We start from the raw sequence: 15,544 nt of genomic DNA, 5'->3' as shown, positions 1-15,544 counted from the left end.
CAACACTGTGGTTTGCTGGTTTCCACGTGAGTCAACATCCCTGTACTTCACTCTTTTTGGTTACGGATGAGGTGGAACCTTCCTCCAGGTCTTTAACTCTGTGCCGTGAAGAATCCACTGAGGTCTCAGTATCTATGCAGACGGCCATGTTTTTTTTAAATTTGAAAGAACAAGTAATGGGCACAGATTTTGGATAAATTCAGGCCAACTGAGGGATTTAAGAGTCAAGGTGGGTTTACTACCCAGCCCCTTTCTCTTTAAAGGCCCCCTTAGGGTTTTTGCTCGGTCTCCTCTTCCCTGGGGTAGAGCTAACTCAGGGTAGGGGTGAAGCCAGCCTCTGTGAGGAGATACCTTCTATTCTTCCCTCCACCTGCCGGACCTCAGCTATTCTGCTCCTGTGGGCTTCTTCCATCTGTTCCTGGCACAAGGGATCAGTAGGGAGCCTGATGCTGACCTGGCTGGTCTGACTGGTGGCCACTTGACCCTCTAGTGCTAGAGGTCCACTGAGACTGCAGGCTCATCCTCTTCCACGGTCCTGAGGATTTGTCAACAAGGCATTTTTTTGCTCCCTATCTCCTCAATCAGGCCTTGAGATCTTGAGTAGAATGAATGATGTCTGAACCGACCCCTGCACCCCTCTTGGGGCCTACAGGGATTTGCTGGTGCTTCAGAGCATCAGCCCTTGTGCCCAGCCCAGCATGCAGGCATTCCTCTGTGTGGACACCTCTCTCCAAGGGAGTCAGCACGGTGCTAGGTACTGGACCCTCCAGTTCCCACCAGTTAGGGTTGTGCTGCTCCCCAGCTCACCTTTAACCTACACGGGCAAGGGCCCAGGTGTGGGCTGGAGCTCTAAGCCTTGTGCAACCACTCTCACCCCCCGGGCCCAGGCTTGGAGGGCTCTTCACTGTGGGGAGGGTGGGGCTGCAGGGCGGGAAAGGGACGTGGAGTGTGCAGATCCACATTCAGACATCTCTCAGGTGCTTTGAACTTGGAATTTGAGAATATGTCTTTATTGTTTGCTTCCCCCAGGCAGAGCTCCAGTCTGGAGTGGTCTCTGGGCTCCGAGGAGGAGAAAACAAACACCGGTCTCTAGGTCATGACACAAACATTTTATTGGTTATAGCAATTGGCCTTTGTCACACGGAACACAAGCAACCGATCCTACAGAAGAGGGTTCCCGGGGTGCCGCAGTCCACCTCCGCTGAGGGACTTGTGGGCCATCTCTTGGCAGAAAGGGGTGGCGGCATGTTCGAATCCCCAGTAGGCAGCAGCTGTGTGTCCACCGAGGGGCCGAGGGGTGGTCCTGGTGCCCACAGAGGGGCGTCAGGGCTCCTGAGAGAGGACATTTGTGCCCAGGAACAAAGGTGGCAGCACCAGACGCAGAGGTTCAAGCTGGTCAGCAGCAGGACTTCCGGGCCGAGGCGGGCACGCAGCAGGCCTGGCGGGGGCCCACGGGCCGGCAGAGCAGGGACACGCAGGAGGCCTGGCGGCAGCAGCTGGGCTGGCAGGAGGTGGGCACGCAGCAGGTGGGCCTGCACACGGGCCGGCAGAGCAGGGACACGCAGGATGAGGGTCTGCAGCAGGACGAGGAGCAGGGGCTGGGCCGGCAGCAGGAGGGGGCTGAGCAGGGGGAGGCCTCGCAGCAGACAGGGGTGCAGTAGACGGGCCTGCAGCAGACAGGGGTGCAGCAGACGGACGGACCGCAGGCTTCCTGGCAGGGGGAGGAGCTGCAGCAGGAGGGCTGGCAGCTAGACTGTTGGCAGCATGAGGAGGCCGAGCAGGGGGAGGCCTGGCAGTAGACAGGGGTGCAGCAGACGGGCTCGCAGCAGACAGGGGTGAAGCAGAGGGGCTTGAAGCAGGCTTCCTGGCAGGGGGAGGAGCTGCAGCAGGAGGGCTGGAAGCTAGACTGTTGGCAGCATGAGGAGGCTGAGCAGGGGGAGGTCTGGCAGCAGACAGGGGTGCAGCAGACGGGCCTGCAGCAGACAGGGGTGCAGCAGACGGACGCGCCGCAGGCTTCCTGGCAGGGGGAGGAGCTGCAGCAGGGGGGCCAGCAGGAGCTGGTGCAGCCTGATTGGCAGGGGCTGGACCCGCAGCTCATGGGGGTGCAGAGGAGGGTCAGGCAGGAGGCCGGGGTGCAGCCGCTGGACTGGCAACAGCTGGGGGCGCAGCAGGGGGGCTCGCAGCAGCTCTCTGGGCAGTCGTCCACCTGCCAGGAGGAGTCGGGGCAGGAGTCCCAGGAGCCGGGCAGGCAGACGCGGCTGCCGTAGCTCCGGTCGCTGGAGCAGACGGACAGGGTGGACGCGGCCATGGTGGGGGCGGTGGGGCTGGAGGAGGGTGTGCGTGTGAGTGTGAGAGTGTGTGTGTGAGTGTGTGTGAGTGTGTGAGGTGCTCAGGCTGTCTGTCGGCTTTTATACCCTCCAGCGTATTGTCCAGGCGTCAGCTCACCACGCCTCCCTTCCTTGTTGGTCTGAGAGCTGGTTACAGGGAAGACCTCATTAGCGCCGGCTTATTTTCTACAATTAGTTTTTACTCAGTAAACTGCTGAGTCTGTTGCAGGACTCTGTTTTCCTGTCGATTCTTTGCTGGGCTCCAGAAAACTTGTGGAAAATATTTGAGGCAGGTTTTGCTAAGGGACCACCGCGGTTTCTAAGGTCACATTCTTGCAGGGGCTGGTGTGAGATCGGGATCCTGCACACCAGCCACACTGGGGTGTGAACGCTCGGGAAGGACTCCCAGGGCCATTGCAGGTCCAACTGTAAAGCATCTACAAGGAATATCAGGAGGGTAAGAAATGCACAAAATAGTAAACCTTGAACAAGGAACACACGCAATGTGTGTGCACTGGGGACCCGAGACAGTCATGGGCCAGAAACTTAGGGCGGTAGAATCCTCCCCTTGCCCCCCGATCCATCATCATTGGTGTCATTTCAATCAAAGCCCAAAGGCATCTTTTTGGCACATAAATTGAAGATACTGGACGGCCAGAAAATATGGGTAGGATGCATGATGGATGAAAGGTTAATATGAAATTTAAAAGTCCTTACAACCAAGGCAGGAGAGGGTACAAAAGAATCAAATACAAAATCGAAAACATTCAAATTTCCAATAAGCATCTGGAAAGCTACCTGAGCTCATTAATGAAGTTTCTCAGATTAAAACATAAATGTCCCACCTGTAAGATCAACCAAAATTTACCATGTTAATAATTTCCAGTGCTGCTGAGCGTGGGGGCCTCACCCCTAGAAACCCCCAGCAGGCATGATTTTTACAAATGAACCCATAATATATAAAATTTATGATTTTACCCATTTTAAAGTGTACAAGTCAGTGGCATTTAGCAAAGTCACAATGTTGTGCAACCATGACCACCATCTAGTTCCAGAACATTCTCATCACTCCAGAAGGAAATCCCGAACTATTAAGGGGTCCCTCTGCAGCCCCCGTCAGTCACTAATCTGCTTTCTCTCCCTATGGATTTGCCTCTTCCACACCTTTCACATGTAAGGAATCACACAGGGCACGGCCTCTTCTGTCTGACTCCGTTCACTGAGCATGAAGTTTTCCAGGCTCGCCCGTGTTGTAGCGTGTGCCTGTGCGTCACTCCCGTTCCTGGCTGAGTAATGTTCCAGCAAAAGGGTTCACCACATTTTATTTCTCTGTTCCTCAGTCAGTGGACATTTGGGTTGTTTCCACCTTTTGGCTGTTGTGAATAGTCCCGCTATGAACATTTTTGTACAAGTTTTTTTGAACGCCTCTTTTCAGTTCTTCCGGGTGTATAGCTAACAGTGGCATTGCTGGGTCAGGTGGTAACTCTATGTGTGACTTTTGAGGAGCTCCAGACTGCTCCGAGCCGCTGCACCACATTACACTTCCAACGGCAGGGCATGATGTTCCAGTTTCTCCACATGCTCCCCACCACTGCTTCTGTTCTCTTCTTTTTCCAAAAAAAAAACTGCAGCCACCCTAATGGGTGTGAAGTGGCATCTTCTTGTGGTTTTGATATTCCCTGATGCCCAGTGGATTTTGGGCTTCCTTTCAAGTGCTTGTTGGCCGTCTGTGTATCTTCTTCTGGAGAAATGTCTATCCAAATGTTTAGCCCATTTTTTAATCGGGTTGTTTGTCCTTTTGTTGTTGAGTTACCAAATTTACGCATTCTGGACACTAGACCCTTATCAGAGTTACGATTTGCAAATATCTTCCCCATTCTGTGGCCTGTCTTTTCACTCTCTTGATAGCATCCCTCAATACATAAAGCTTTTAAATTTTGGTGAACTCTGACTTATGTATTTTTTTGTTGCCTGTGCTTTTGGTGTCATATCTGTTGCCAAATCTAAGGTCATACAGATTTACCCCTATGTTTTCTTTTTAGAGAATTATAGCGTGAGCTCTTATGTTTAGGTCTTTGATCCACTACGAGTTGATTTTTGTGTATGGTGTGAGGTAGGGTTCAACCGTTGGTCTTTCTCTTCTCTGATTTTTGGCAGCTCTTAAGTATCAGGGATATGGCACATTTTCTGTGGTACTAGTTGTGAATATTATTTCTTAACTTGTTTTTGTCTTATACTTTCCTTACGACATTATCATTTCATATCTAGCTATCTATCTATCATCTATCATCTATCCATCTTAATGTAGAACAAAGGGAACAAAAATAATTGAAAAATTCTACAGTTCACTGATGGTTTTGTCTTTCCCATTTTAATTTCAGTTTCTTTACCATACAACCAAACCCTTTACCCAGTAGCTGGGTGTTGTGAAAGGAATGTGTGAAAATTAATAAAGACAAATCTCACTAAAATGGAGTAGGGGGGCCGGCAGGGGGCCTGATAGCCCTACCACTCATCTTCAATTGCAAAGCCAACAGGAAGAGCACCTTGCTCGAAGCTACTACTTTATTACCCGGGCAGGAGGAAGTTTTCTTCCTCCCAGGGCAACAGCCCAGCCAATGAGGAAAGCCCCTACGCTTCCAGCTCCCAGTTTACTGCAATGGACCTTCTGTTTACAGCAGTGTTTCCCAAACCTCACCCCACCCCCAATCCCCTATAAAAGAGCCTCCTCTCTTCTATTCTAGCTTGTCCCAGATTGCAATTCTTTGTTATTCCCAAATACACCCATCTTTTGCTGGCAAAATAACTAGCAGTTTTATTTTTAAGGTTAACAAGTGGAAAAATAATAAGTAATTGTTCACTGAATGGATAAATTCAGGAAGTGCTTTATTCAGAGTAAGAGAATCCATTTCTCATTCCTCACAGTGGCCCCCATGGGGACTGGAATCACTTTCTGTGTGTTTCTGATACTCCACCTGTGCAAGCATTGAACACCTACTGTATACAAGCATGGCCGTTGTGGCCAAGGCCACTGGTGCAGCTCCCAGATGCTCTCCAACCCTGTCACCCACCACACCTACCCACCTCCTCTGACTTCTGTGAGGGTCTGCTTCTAACAGCAACCCCCCACCCCCCTTCTCTCCTGGGAGGACTGCTGTCACCACACAGCCGAGTGAGTCCTCAGTGCCTGGGGATTTATGGCCACCGGCGCTCCCCCAGCCCAGCTTCCTTACTCTGAGCTGTGGGGGACACTCCAGTGCTCCCCATGGGATCAGGCTGGGACTTGACCTAAAGTCCCACCTTGTTTACCTTCTTCTGGTTCCCTGGTCTGCCCGCCCCACTCCTGGACTTGCTCCTCCTGGAGGTTCTTCCTGAGTCCACCACTCATGCCTGTGTCCTTGTCACAGGCTCAGCTCCCGGGAGACCTGCTTCACTCCCGGGGCCATGATGGGGACGAGACGTGACCGTGTGTGGAGAGCACCATGCCTGCTGGGTGCAGTGTACAGGGGAAGAGGTGCTCCCCCCATGGCAGCCTCTGCTGTCTGGCTAGCCTCCTCAGCACCCACTGGCCCTGCTGTGCCCACCCCACCCTGTTCCCTTCTCCATGACCGAGCTTGGAGCTTTTCCCACGACTCCACTTCCCTGGCCTCGCCTTTCATCCCGAGCTTCCCCTTTCAGGGCTCAGATAACTTCATCTTCTTTTCAAACCTCCCCCCGTCTCCTTTAGCACTGGCTGGCACTTCTCCTTTCTGAATCCCAATGCCCTGTGCCGCATCATGCTGGGGTTCATAATTGGGGATTGTCTTGGTTTTAGAATTTATTTCATGCATATAAATCTGGTCTCTCCAACATGATAGCCCACGTCAAGATAAGTAACTATTTCATTGACTCAAGGCCACATTCTAACATCTCTGTAGTTGTTATTTTTGCTGAGAGGTACATAAAGTCATGGGGCATTTTACTACTTTTTTTAAGATTTTATTTGTTTATTTGAGAGAAAGTGGGGGAAAGGGGGAGCAGGAACACAGGGGAGGGGCCGACGTAGAGGGAGAAGCAGACTCCCCACTGAGCAGGGATCCCGATGTGGGACTGGATCCCAGGACCTAAGATCATGACCTGAGCCAAAGGCAGATGCTTAACACACTGAGCCACCCAGGCATCCTGCATCTTTACTATCGGTTGAGATCTGAGTCTTGATAAAATGTGACCTGTCTAGGATGTGTGTGTCTTCTTCAGTACTTCGCCCCAAACGGGCCCACTCTGAGCATCACACACCTTGTGATGTGAATTACCTGAAATCCTCACGCTAAACCAAGATGCCTAAATTATTAGGATATCACCACACTTCTTGTGGGGTTTCAAATGCAAATAAGAGTCCTTTCCTTCAAGCCAAAAGCAGCCCCTTTTCTCAGTGAAACAAGCATTGAGCACCTACTGTATACAAGCCCCATGCCTTGAGCCAGAGATTCCAAGCAACAGCATGGCCCTGACTTCCGCAGCGGGTACAGCCCAGTGGGGCCGACCTCTGTTGTGTAGAGAAGAAGCCTCAGCCCGTCTCCTCCATCTCCCGCCCCCAAGCTGGGCTAGGAACAGTCAAGGTTGTCCACAGGAGTAATAGAAATAAGAAGTGCTGATGGTAAGTAGGAGGGGCAGATAAGAATGCCCCCCACTGCTGGGTGGGAAGGCCAGAGCAGGGCTGCTAACATGGGTGTCCACAGCAACAGGACCTCACAGCGGTGGCTGGGCTTGGGTTTCCCTGGGCGACCGTCCCCGGGAAGCCCAGAGTGGCTCTTCCCGAAGGAGGCAGAGGAACACTTCACCGTGTGACCTCTGTCCTGTGTCGTTCACGGAACGCAGCCGGATGGGTCTGGCCTGAGGCTGAGTGTTTGCAGAGCAAGGGCCACGGGTCAGAATCACTCCGCGACGTCTCAGCAGGCTCACCCAGCAAGCAGGGTCAAAGGCCTCACGTGACCGCCCTCAGGAGCCCCCAGCCATCCCCATCTCGGGCAGGACCTTCTTGCCCGTGTATGTGCTGGTTCCTGATCCAGCAGACCTGGGAGCGAGATAAGTCACCTGGAATGTAAATATTTGGGTTCGGGGTGACTGAGTTCATACCAACCCTATTATATGCTTCGTGTGCATTCTTGTACAACAGGAAGAAAAACAAAACACTTCTCCGATTAAAAATAGTTCTGTTTTATGTGGAAACGCTTTCCCACTGTTGCCCCAACAGTTCATGGTCGTTTATCAGAATCAGGAAAGGTTTTCCAGTGAAATTTCTCTCTCCCTTCCCCACCCCCACCCCACCTTGTCCCCTTAAGCTGGGCAAAGAGAAGGCTACATGCAGAGAAACCCTAATTCATAGCAAGAACAAAGAAAGTCGACCTGACCAGCAGAACCTGAGGTCCGGAGAAGCAGAGCTGCTGCCTCAATGTTGTGCATCTCATCGGGGGACTCCACCGAGCCCACGGCCCAGACGTGCGTCCAGCCACGTGTGGGGGGTTCTGGGGGCAGGCCGGGCCTCACGGTGCTTCAGGGGTCAACTCTCCTCCTGGGGGTCCCCTTCTGTGTCCTCGTGAGCAAAAATACAGGTAGGGCCAACGTGTCCTCCTGACTTCAACCCCGGTCTGTCCCGATCCCAGTAGAAAGCCTCCCGTAGGAACTCTCATTCACCCGCAAACAACACACACCTTGACGAGCCCAGGCCCCGTTTTGGGGCGGTGGCCCCCCGTGCCATCAGGGACCCTTGCTCCTGCCACCTCCCTGCTCGACCATCCTTCCCCAGATCATGGCTTTGTGATTGCAAGAGGGCTCCTGCCGTCCCAGGCGTTGCTTCTGTGGCCCAGGGAGGAAGAGAGAATGGGAGAAAGGGTGCCTGTTTCAGGGAAGGAAAGGGTCCCCAGATGCCCTGGCAGGTTCCTGCTCATGTCTTGTTGCCCAGAAGTGTCCTGTGACCACCCCTTGCTTCAAGAGAGTCTGAAGAGCTGAATACTTAGGGGCGCCTGGGTGGCTCAGTCGTTAAGCGTCTGCCTTCGTCTCAGGTCATGATCCCAGAGTCCTGGGATCAAGCCCCGCATCAGGTGCCCCGCTCGGCGGGAAGCCTGCTTCTCCCTCTCCCACTCCCCCTGCCTTGGTTCCCTCTCTCGCTGTGTCTCACTCTGTCAAATAAATAAATAAAATCTTTTTAAAAAATAAATGAAGAGCTGAATACTTTTACCTGGCAGCCTTATCTGTCCTGTTCATTAGGACGTAGGGGGATGGATGCGGGGCTGACCGCCACGGGTGTCCACCCAGGGGGTGTGCGGTAAGTGAAGAAACCAGAATCTCTGCTTATGAAACACTAGATCCAGTGTGGGGAGGGGCCAGCACACAGCACCAGGCCCTGTTTTCTTCGTGGCTTGCGAAAATCACGGGGCCCTACTGCTAACGTCCCGCGACTCTTCGGGACACGGTAACAGAATTTTAACCTTAATGAACAGAGATCACTGGGTGCTGGTGCATTTCAGCCAAATGAAATTCTGTTTGGGTGGCCTGGAGAATTCCATGCGCTGGGACAAGCATGACACTCATGAGGCCAAGGGAAGGAGCTGGCTCTGGATGGTGTGGGGGGGCCCCTCGACAGGGCAGAGAGTCTGAGAGTGCCCACGGCACCCCATATGCCCCCCCTCAGGCCCGGTCCAACCAGCTCCAGCCTGCTGTGTGGGATTTTCAGTTTGGACCCTCGGCTTCCTGACTGCAGTCAGCAGGGAAACTAGAAAGCCCCTCAGAGCAACATTATTCTGGATCCAACTTCCCTGACCCACTTTTTCCTCTGAAGAATAAACCTGAATCCAGGAGTGTTCACTGTTTGGAAAAAAAAAAAAAATGCAAGAAAAAATGGCAAATACTGACACAGGCCTGGTAATGCGCTGGGCACTGCCCTGGGTGGGGGCCTGCACGGGCCACGTGGGAGTCGTCATCATCCCCGTGCGCACGAGGAAAACAAGATTATCCCTGACCTCGCTCGGGTGGGGAGTCGGGTGGGCAACCCCCTGAGTCCCAGTTCGCATTCACACACGTTCCCTAAATAGGATGTACAAGGGGCCAGAGTCCCAGCAGGACTGCCGTCACCTGCTGCCCCCGGCGGGCGTCCCCCCATACACCTCTGTGGGTCTCCTGCCAGATGCCCCCTATAAGCGCCAGGCACCTCAGGCCCCAGTGGCACGGTGCGCCCGCAGGGAACCCCACAGCCGGGCCGCCCTCCCCCAGGCTCCCCCTGGAGTCCTTCCCAGCCCTGGGGAGATGGGTACTCCCTTCCTCAGACATCTGTCAGGGCAGCACCACTCAGAGAAGCCAGGGACAGCGGGCCTTTTGTCCCACTGTCACGGATGGAAGCGAGGCCCCAGATCGGGCTCTGCGGACAGTGGAGGACCTGGGACGCGTCAGTCCAGCAAACAGAACACAGAGCCCAGGGTGCGTGGTGGGGACACGGAGCGCCCCCGGAAGGCAGGAGGGGGGCAGTTTCTCCATCATTAGTCAGACTAACCGAGGCTCAGCTCCTGGTCCCCTGTGGGCTGGGGGGTGTGGAGGGCCTGCTGCAGCTTCACAGCCTGTCCCAGCGGGGGGCCAGGCTCCCTCCATCCAGTGAGTCTGTGGGCCGCCGCAGCCCAGGTCAGCCTGGCGCCCGCACAGGCCATGAGCAGCCCCTCCCGCCCTGGCACCCCCATGGCCCCACCCACCCCATGCCCATCCTCGGGGTGCCATCTTCAGCCCTCACCACCCTGCTTCCATCCTCCTGGGCTCCAGCTCCTGTTCCCCCATCCTCTGCAAGGGGGGACATGGTCTGCTCCCAGCAGGTCAAGTACATCCAAGACCGAAGGCCCCCAGGGAGGGCCAGGAAAACACCTCAGATAATGAGGCCATGCGGGCCACGCAGACGTGCTGGGTTTGGCCGAGGACTGGTTGTCATAGTGGACCCTGGAGCCCAGGCCCCTCTCAGGCAGACAGGCGGCCCCTCTGGGGGTGTGGGCAGCTGGGAGCCCGCCACAGCCCTGACCCCTCCCTCTTCTGCTATCTTTGCCCCTTTCCCCAGCTCTACCTTTTACCTCTGCACACTGTGCATATCTGCAAGCCTGTGAGTCCTCCAAGCAAGATAAACAGGTAAGAAACAGGGGCAGAGCTCGGCGGCTGGCCCGGGGGGAGCCAGGCACATCCCCACAGTGCCAGGCAGAGAGGGTCACGGCGGGCACCACGCAGCCCTCTCCCCTGCCCAGAAAGTACACTCCGGCCACTCACTGGCCCTTGGGCAACCTGCCCAAAGCAGCTCTTTGACTGGTTTTCCTACTTGTGCTGGTTCTCTGATGGATCACCATACATGCAGAGAGACAGTGACAGAGACAGGGACAGAGGTACCCCTGCCTTGTTGATCTGTCACTCCTCAGCCTCTTCTGCAGCTGCCGCCCCCTCCTCCTGTCCCCTCGGCCTCAGCCCCCAACACAGACTCCGGGACACTGTTCCCCAGTGACTGCAAACATCTCCCCGTGGGGTTCTGCCCGAGGTTGGGAATGATGCAGTCTGTCCCTTGTGACTCTGGTTTGGGGACATATAGATGCTCCTTGTGATTCATTATCAGTGGCTCTGTCCCAGCCCGTATCCCAAGTGGGAGCACTACCCTGCGCGGTGTGGGGAAGCTCACTCCGTTTCAGATCAGAAAGCCTGGATGGCCTCTCTTAGAACGGGATGTGATGTTTGTTTTCAACCTGGAATCACCGTGAAGTATAAGGCAATGATTACTTTTCAGAAGGCCCAGGTGTGGCCCGGGCAAACAGGGTGTGGAGGAAGCTGGCCCGTAAGGCCGGCCGCGACGCGAATTCCCGGTCCAGTCCCAGACACCCTCAGGCCCGAGCCTGCTCCTGACTCACAGAGGAGGCCGAGTGCGTCTGCACCCACCGGCCCATCGTTGTGTCCTTCTGGAGTGGACCAGCATGCTCTGTCTGGTCTGCACCTGGGTGAGTCACTGGGCTGGAGGACTCAGGAAGGTGGGGGACTGGGTCATTGTCAGCGAAGCAGGGACACAGGAGAAGGGCTGTCAGGAACCCGAGTTCTTTGTGGCCGAGGTGTGGTCTCCCACTTCACAGATAAAGAAACTGAGGCCGCCTCTGGCCAGGCCCTTCTCCCCTGCTTTTCCTCCAACCTGTCCCGAGGGCCGCTCTGCCCGTCCCCCTCCCGGCAGCAGTCCACTGCCCAGTCCCCAGGGAGGACACCCGGCCCCTCTGTGCTTCCCACAGTCCGGCCAGGCAGTCCCACCCCTGAGCCCTCAATGCCCCCTGTGGAAGGCAGGTGGTCCTCTGGCCTCGCGCAGCCCAAAATACCTACGGCTCTGCTCTTGGGGGAATGCAGAGACCCCAGCACCCATGGGGGCAAATCTGCTGGGGACCTAGGTTCCTGTTGGGATGGCTTTCAGGAACGGCTGGAAGCAAGGGCCGTGCCCCCTCAGACTTGAGGAAGCAAAGCCTAAAAGCCATCGACCGGCCCCCCGGCCGGATTTCATCATAGCCTTTGCTGGGTTTGCTGAGCCCAGTCATCTTCACCAGCAAGTTATCCTAAATCACTTCCCTCAGGAGAAATAGCAGCAGGTGGGCCATCACTCCCAGACCTGGGTCCCTGCACACCGCCACACCCTCATTGTCCCCGCCACCACTGCGCACCCCCGCCCCGGAGAAACTGTCTGCCAACAGCCAATTGGTAATGTTGGCCTCTGTTCGTTGATTCTGCAAATTAAGTGTCAGACCTCTTTTCCAGCCCTGACAGGATGACAGTGGATTCAATGCACAAAGTCCCTGATGTTGCGGAGCCCCCCATTTCCGGGTAACAAGTGCCCCAGCTGGTGGTGCAACAGAGCACCTGTGTCTCAGCAGGTTTTTTGGGGTTTTGGGTCTGTTTGTTTGTTTGTTTTAAAAATAAGCAACCGGTAGAGAAGCTTGCTGTGGACATGAGATCATCTCCCTTTATCAGGTACATACTCTTCGCCACTGGTAGAGGCTTAACTGTACCACCACGGAGACCCTACAACAGCCCATACCCAAGAGCAGAGGCGTACACAGACATGTTTGTGTTACAAATCCCCTCTTCTCAATCGTTGGGCCACATCTCACTTGAACAGACCTAACTGCTTATTCAGATCCAGTCCCTCTGTCTGTGTGTTTTTTCTTGTTTGAAATAAAGAACCCCACGTCCTATGCAGGTTATGAAGAGTAATCTTGAATGGATCCCAAAGAATACAAATGAACCACTGTTGCAGTGTGAGTCATAAATTAACACTTTGGTCTTTGAGTCTATTAAAGTGAATGGCTGTGGGTCGTATAAACTGAGACATAAATATTTGAAGTGTGGAGCGCTGTTTGACCAAGACCCAGAGGAATATATTAATGAAAAGAGAGCATATGATAACTAGTGTTTATTCATCAGGGTTTTGAGTGAGTTCCACTTCTGGTTATTTGTACTGAGTAGATAGTTTGGACCAACAACCCCAGTGAAAACAACTGGGTAAAATGTCTTTTAAAACTGTTTAAAGGAATTGGAGCCCTAACAAAGTGGTAAAACGGTACGGATGAAGATCCAGGAGAAGATGAAAATCTGGAGAGGAACGGCCAGCATTGGGTGCTGCCTCCATCCTGGGGGTGTCTGCGGATTCAGGAAGAGGAGGCCAAGCAGCTGAGCAGCACGTTGGCCACCTTGTGAGGCAAAAGGTCAAGAGCAGGAATCCAGGCCTGCCAAGTTTGGGTTTTCATATATCCTTGAAGCCTTGAGTTGGGAACCCAATGGGTCATACCCTAGAGGTCAGAAGGAAGGAAAAGTAACTCAGCCCCCACATGGACCACCACTCAGCTTCGAGTCACCAACTGGTCCCAAGTATGTCAACCACTGAAATTGTATTAAGGTGATCCCAGGTTGGTGGTACCTCCAAGTAGCTGCCTGAAATAAAAGAAAATCCTGTCTGGAGAAAGGAAACATCCTACCAGGCCTCAAATTATTTCTGAGCAGTCTCTGAAATACAATGTTTGGCACTCTATCAAAGATGACCAGAAACACAAGGAGATAAGACAACATAAATTAGAGCTAGCAAAAAGAACAGACGATAGAAAGAGGCACACAAGGGCTCTAGATAAAAGAATTATCAAACACAATCTCTAAAGTAATTATGCTTATGGTGTTCAAGGTTAGAAAAGACAAGATTTAAACTTTTTAGCAGAAAACTGAACCTTTTTTAAAAAGTGAGAACAGTTTGGAACAAAATAAAAATTCTAGAACTGAAAAATGCACCACAAATTGAGAACACAACGAGTGTGTTTTATACCAGGTTAGACCCAGCTGAAGAGAGAATTAAAAACTGGAAGATAAGCTAGAAGAAAATATCCAGATCCAAGTAAGTGGAGACAAAAGCCAGAAAAAACAAAAGAGGGTACTAGACATGAGGATACAGTGAAAGTGAAGCATTTCGGAAGGAAAGGAGAGAATGGACAGAGCAATATTTGAAGAAATAGCAGCTGAAAAGGTAATTTATTTTTTCTCTTTATGTTATAGGGAACTGAGCTCATAGTTCTTTATGAACTTTCTTCTTAGGGAGCTGAAGTGCTTTAAAAAATACTCAATCATCACTATCAGATAACTAGGGTAAAAAGACTATTTTAAAGATATGGAAATAGAAGAATTTAAAGGCCTAAACAAACTTATTTTCAACTATTACTGTTTAATTTGACTAATAAATGAATAATGAAAATGGGATTACTTTAGCTAACACACTATTGGTAACTGTTTTGGTGCTTTGGGAATATAGGTGAGCAGCTTTTCAAGCACTTGAAACTAAAAACTACTAAGATTGTCCTCTGACAGTGAAACTGAAATACAGAAATATCTCATGAGGGCAAAGATAAGCAAAACTTTCTTAATTGTATGGAATAGCTCCCGGAAAGCTTGACTTGACAATGCCCTGAATGATGTAATGTCTTAAGTAGGCTCTACACCCAACATGGGGCTCAAACTCACAACCTCAACAAACTCACAGATCAAGAGTCACATGCTCGGGCGCCCGGGTGGCTCAGTCGTTAAGCGTCTGCCTTCAGCTCAGGTCATGATCCCAGGGTCCTGGGATCGAGCCCCACGTCGGGCTCCCTGCTCCGCGGGAAGCCTGCTTCTCCCTCCCCCACTCCCCCTGCTTGTGTTCCCTCTCTCGCTGTGTCTCTCTCTCAAATAAATAAATTAAAAAAAAAAAAAAAAAGAGTCACATGCTCTACCAACTGAGCCAGCCAGGTGCCCCAACAATGACCTGAATGATGTACTATCTTAATCTGGATTAGGTGTGTGAATGTGGGGGCAGATTTATCAGCCTAAGGAAGCAGAGAAAAAAGATGGTCACATAGACAGGTATTGACTGGGCTCATAAAGCACAGTCCAGGGCAAGGACTGTGACCATTCCCATACTCCAGACAAGACTACCCATCAAAACATCTTGTACATCCCATTCATTCAACTAACTCCTTTGTTTTGGGTCCAGATCTACCATTGCAATTTTCTGGTTCTGGTTTGGTTTCCCAAGCTGAGTGTCCAGAGTGAAAAAATTGTCCCTTTTATTGTATAATTTATTATAAATTATAAGTGTTATGGTTTATACATCAGTCTCTGTTATGTTGATTAATATGAGTCTACTGCTGCAGAAGTATCAACTCAAAAGCCAGGGGTCTGAATCCATACATCTGAGGGCCAAAAACTAGACCATGTTATGTTTGCCAAAATATACCAAACTCTACATCCTCTTAGATTTGTTATTCATTCTCTGGTTGCAGCCCTGGTGCTATTATTGACTAAAATAGTCTTATTTTTCTAAATGTATCTTTTAAAAATTAAAGCAATATGATTACACATAATGTAGGGTCATCATAAAACAGCTTATCTCTCCCTCACCTCTACCCATTCCAATCCCCAAAGGCTATTAAGGTCACCTCATTTCTTCTGGAATTTACTATCATAATTTTTAAATACTGAGTATATTCTATTTATGATTTTACTGATTTATGTGGAAGAAAAAACTGGAAATATGGTGAGCTTCTACCTTCTAAGAGTTTTCCTTGTCTTTCTTCCTCCCTCCCTCCCTCTCTGTCTCTCTTTCTTTTTCTTTCTTTCTTTCTTTCTTTCTTTCTTTCTTTCTTTCTTTCTTTCTTTCTTTCTTTCTTTCTTTCTTT

At 51.7% G+C, this 15,544-nt stretch overlaps 1 protein-coding gene across 1 annotated transcript; it reads right to left on the bottom strand.

The window, feature by feature from the left end:
• Window positions 1-1,396: 1,396 nt before the first annotated feature.
• Window positions 1,397-2,308, bottom strand: LOC116624604 (keratin-associated protein 10-6-like). The gene has a single exon (XM_032392683.1). The coding sequence runs from the start codon at window positions 2,306-2,308 to the stop codon at window positions 1,397-1,399; it is 912 nt and encodes a 303-aa protein (XP_032248574.1).
• Window positions 2,309-15,544: the final 13,236 nt, after the last annotated feature.

Source organism: Phoca vitulina, unplaced genomic scaffold, assembly GCF_004348235.1.
Source record: "Phoca vitulina isolate PV1807 unplaced genomic scaffold, GSC_HSeal_1.0 scaffold68, whole genome shotgun sequence".
Classification (NCBI taxonomy): Eukaryota; Metazoa; Chordata; class Mammalia; order Carnivora; family Phocidae; genus Phoca; species Phoca vitulina.
This window is presented reverse-complemented; position numbering and strand designations above follow the sequence as displayed.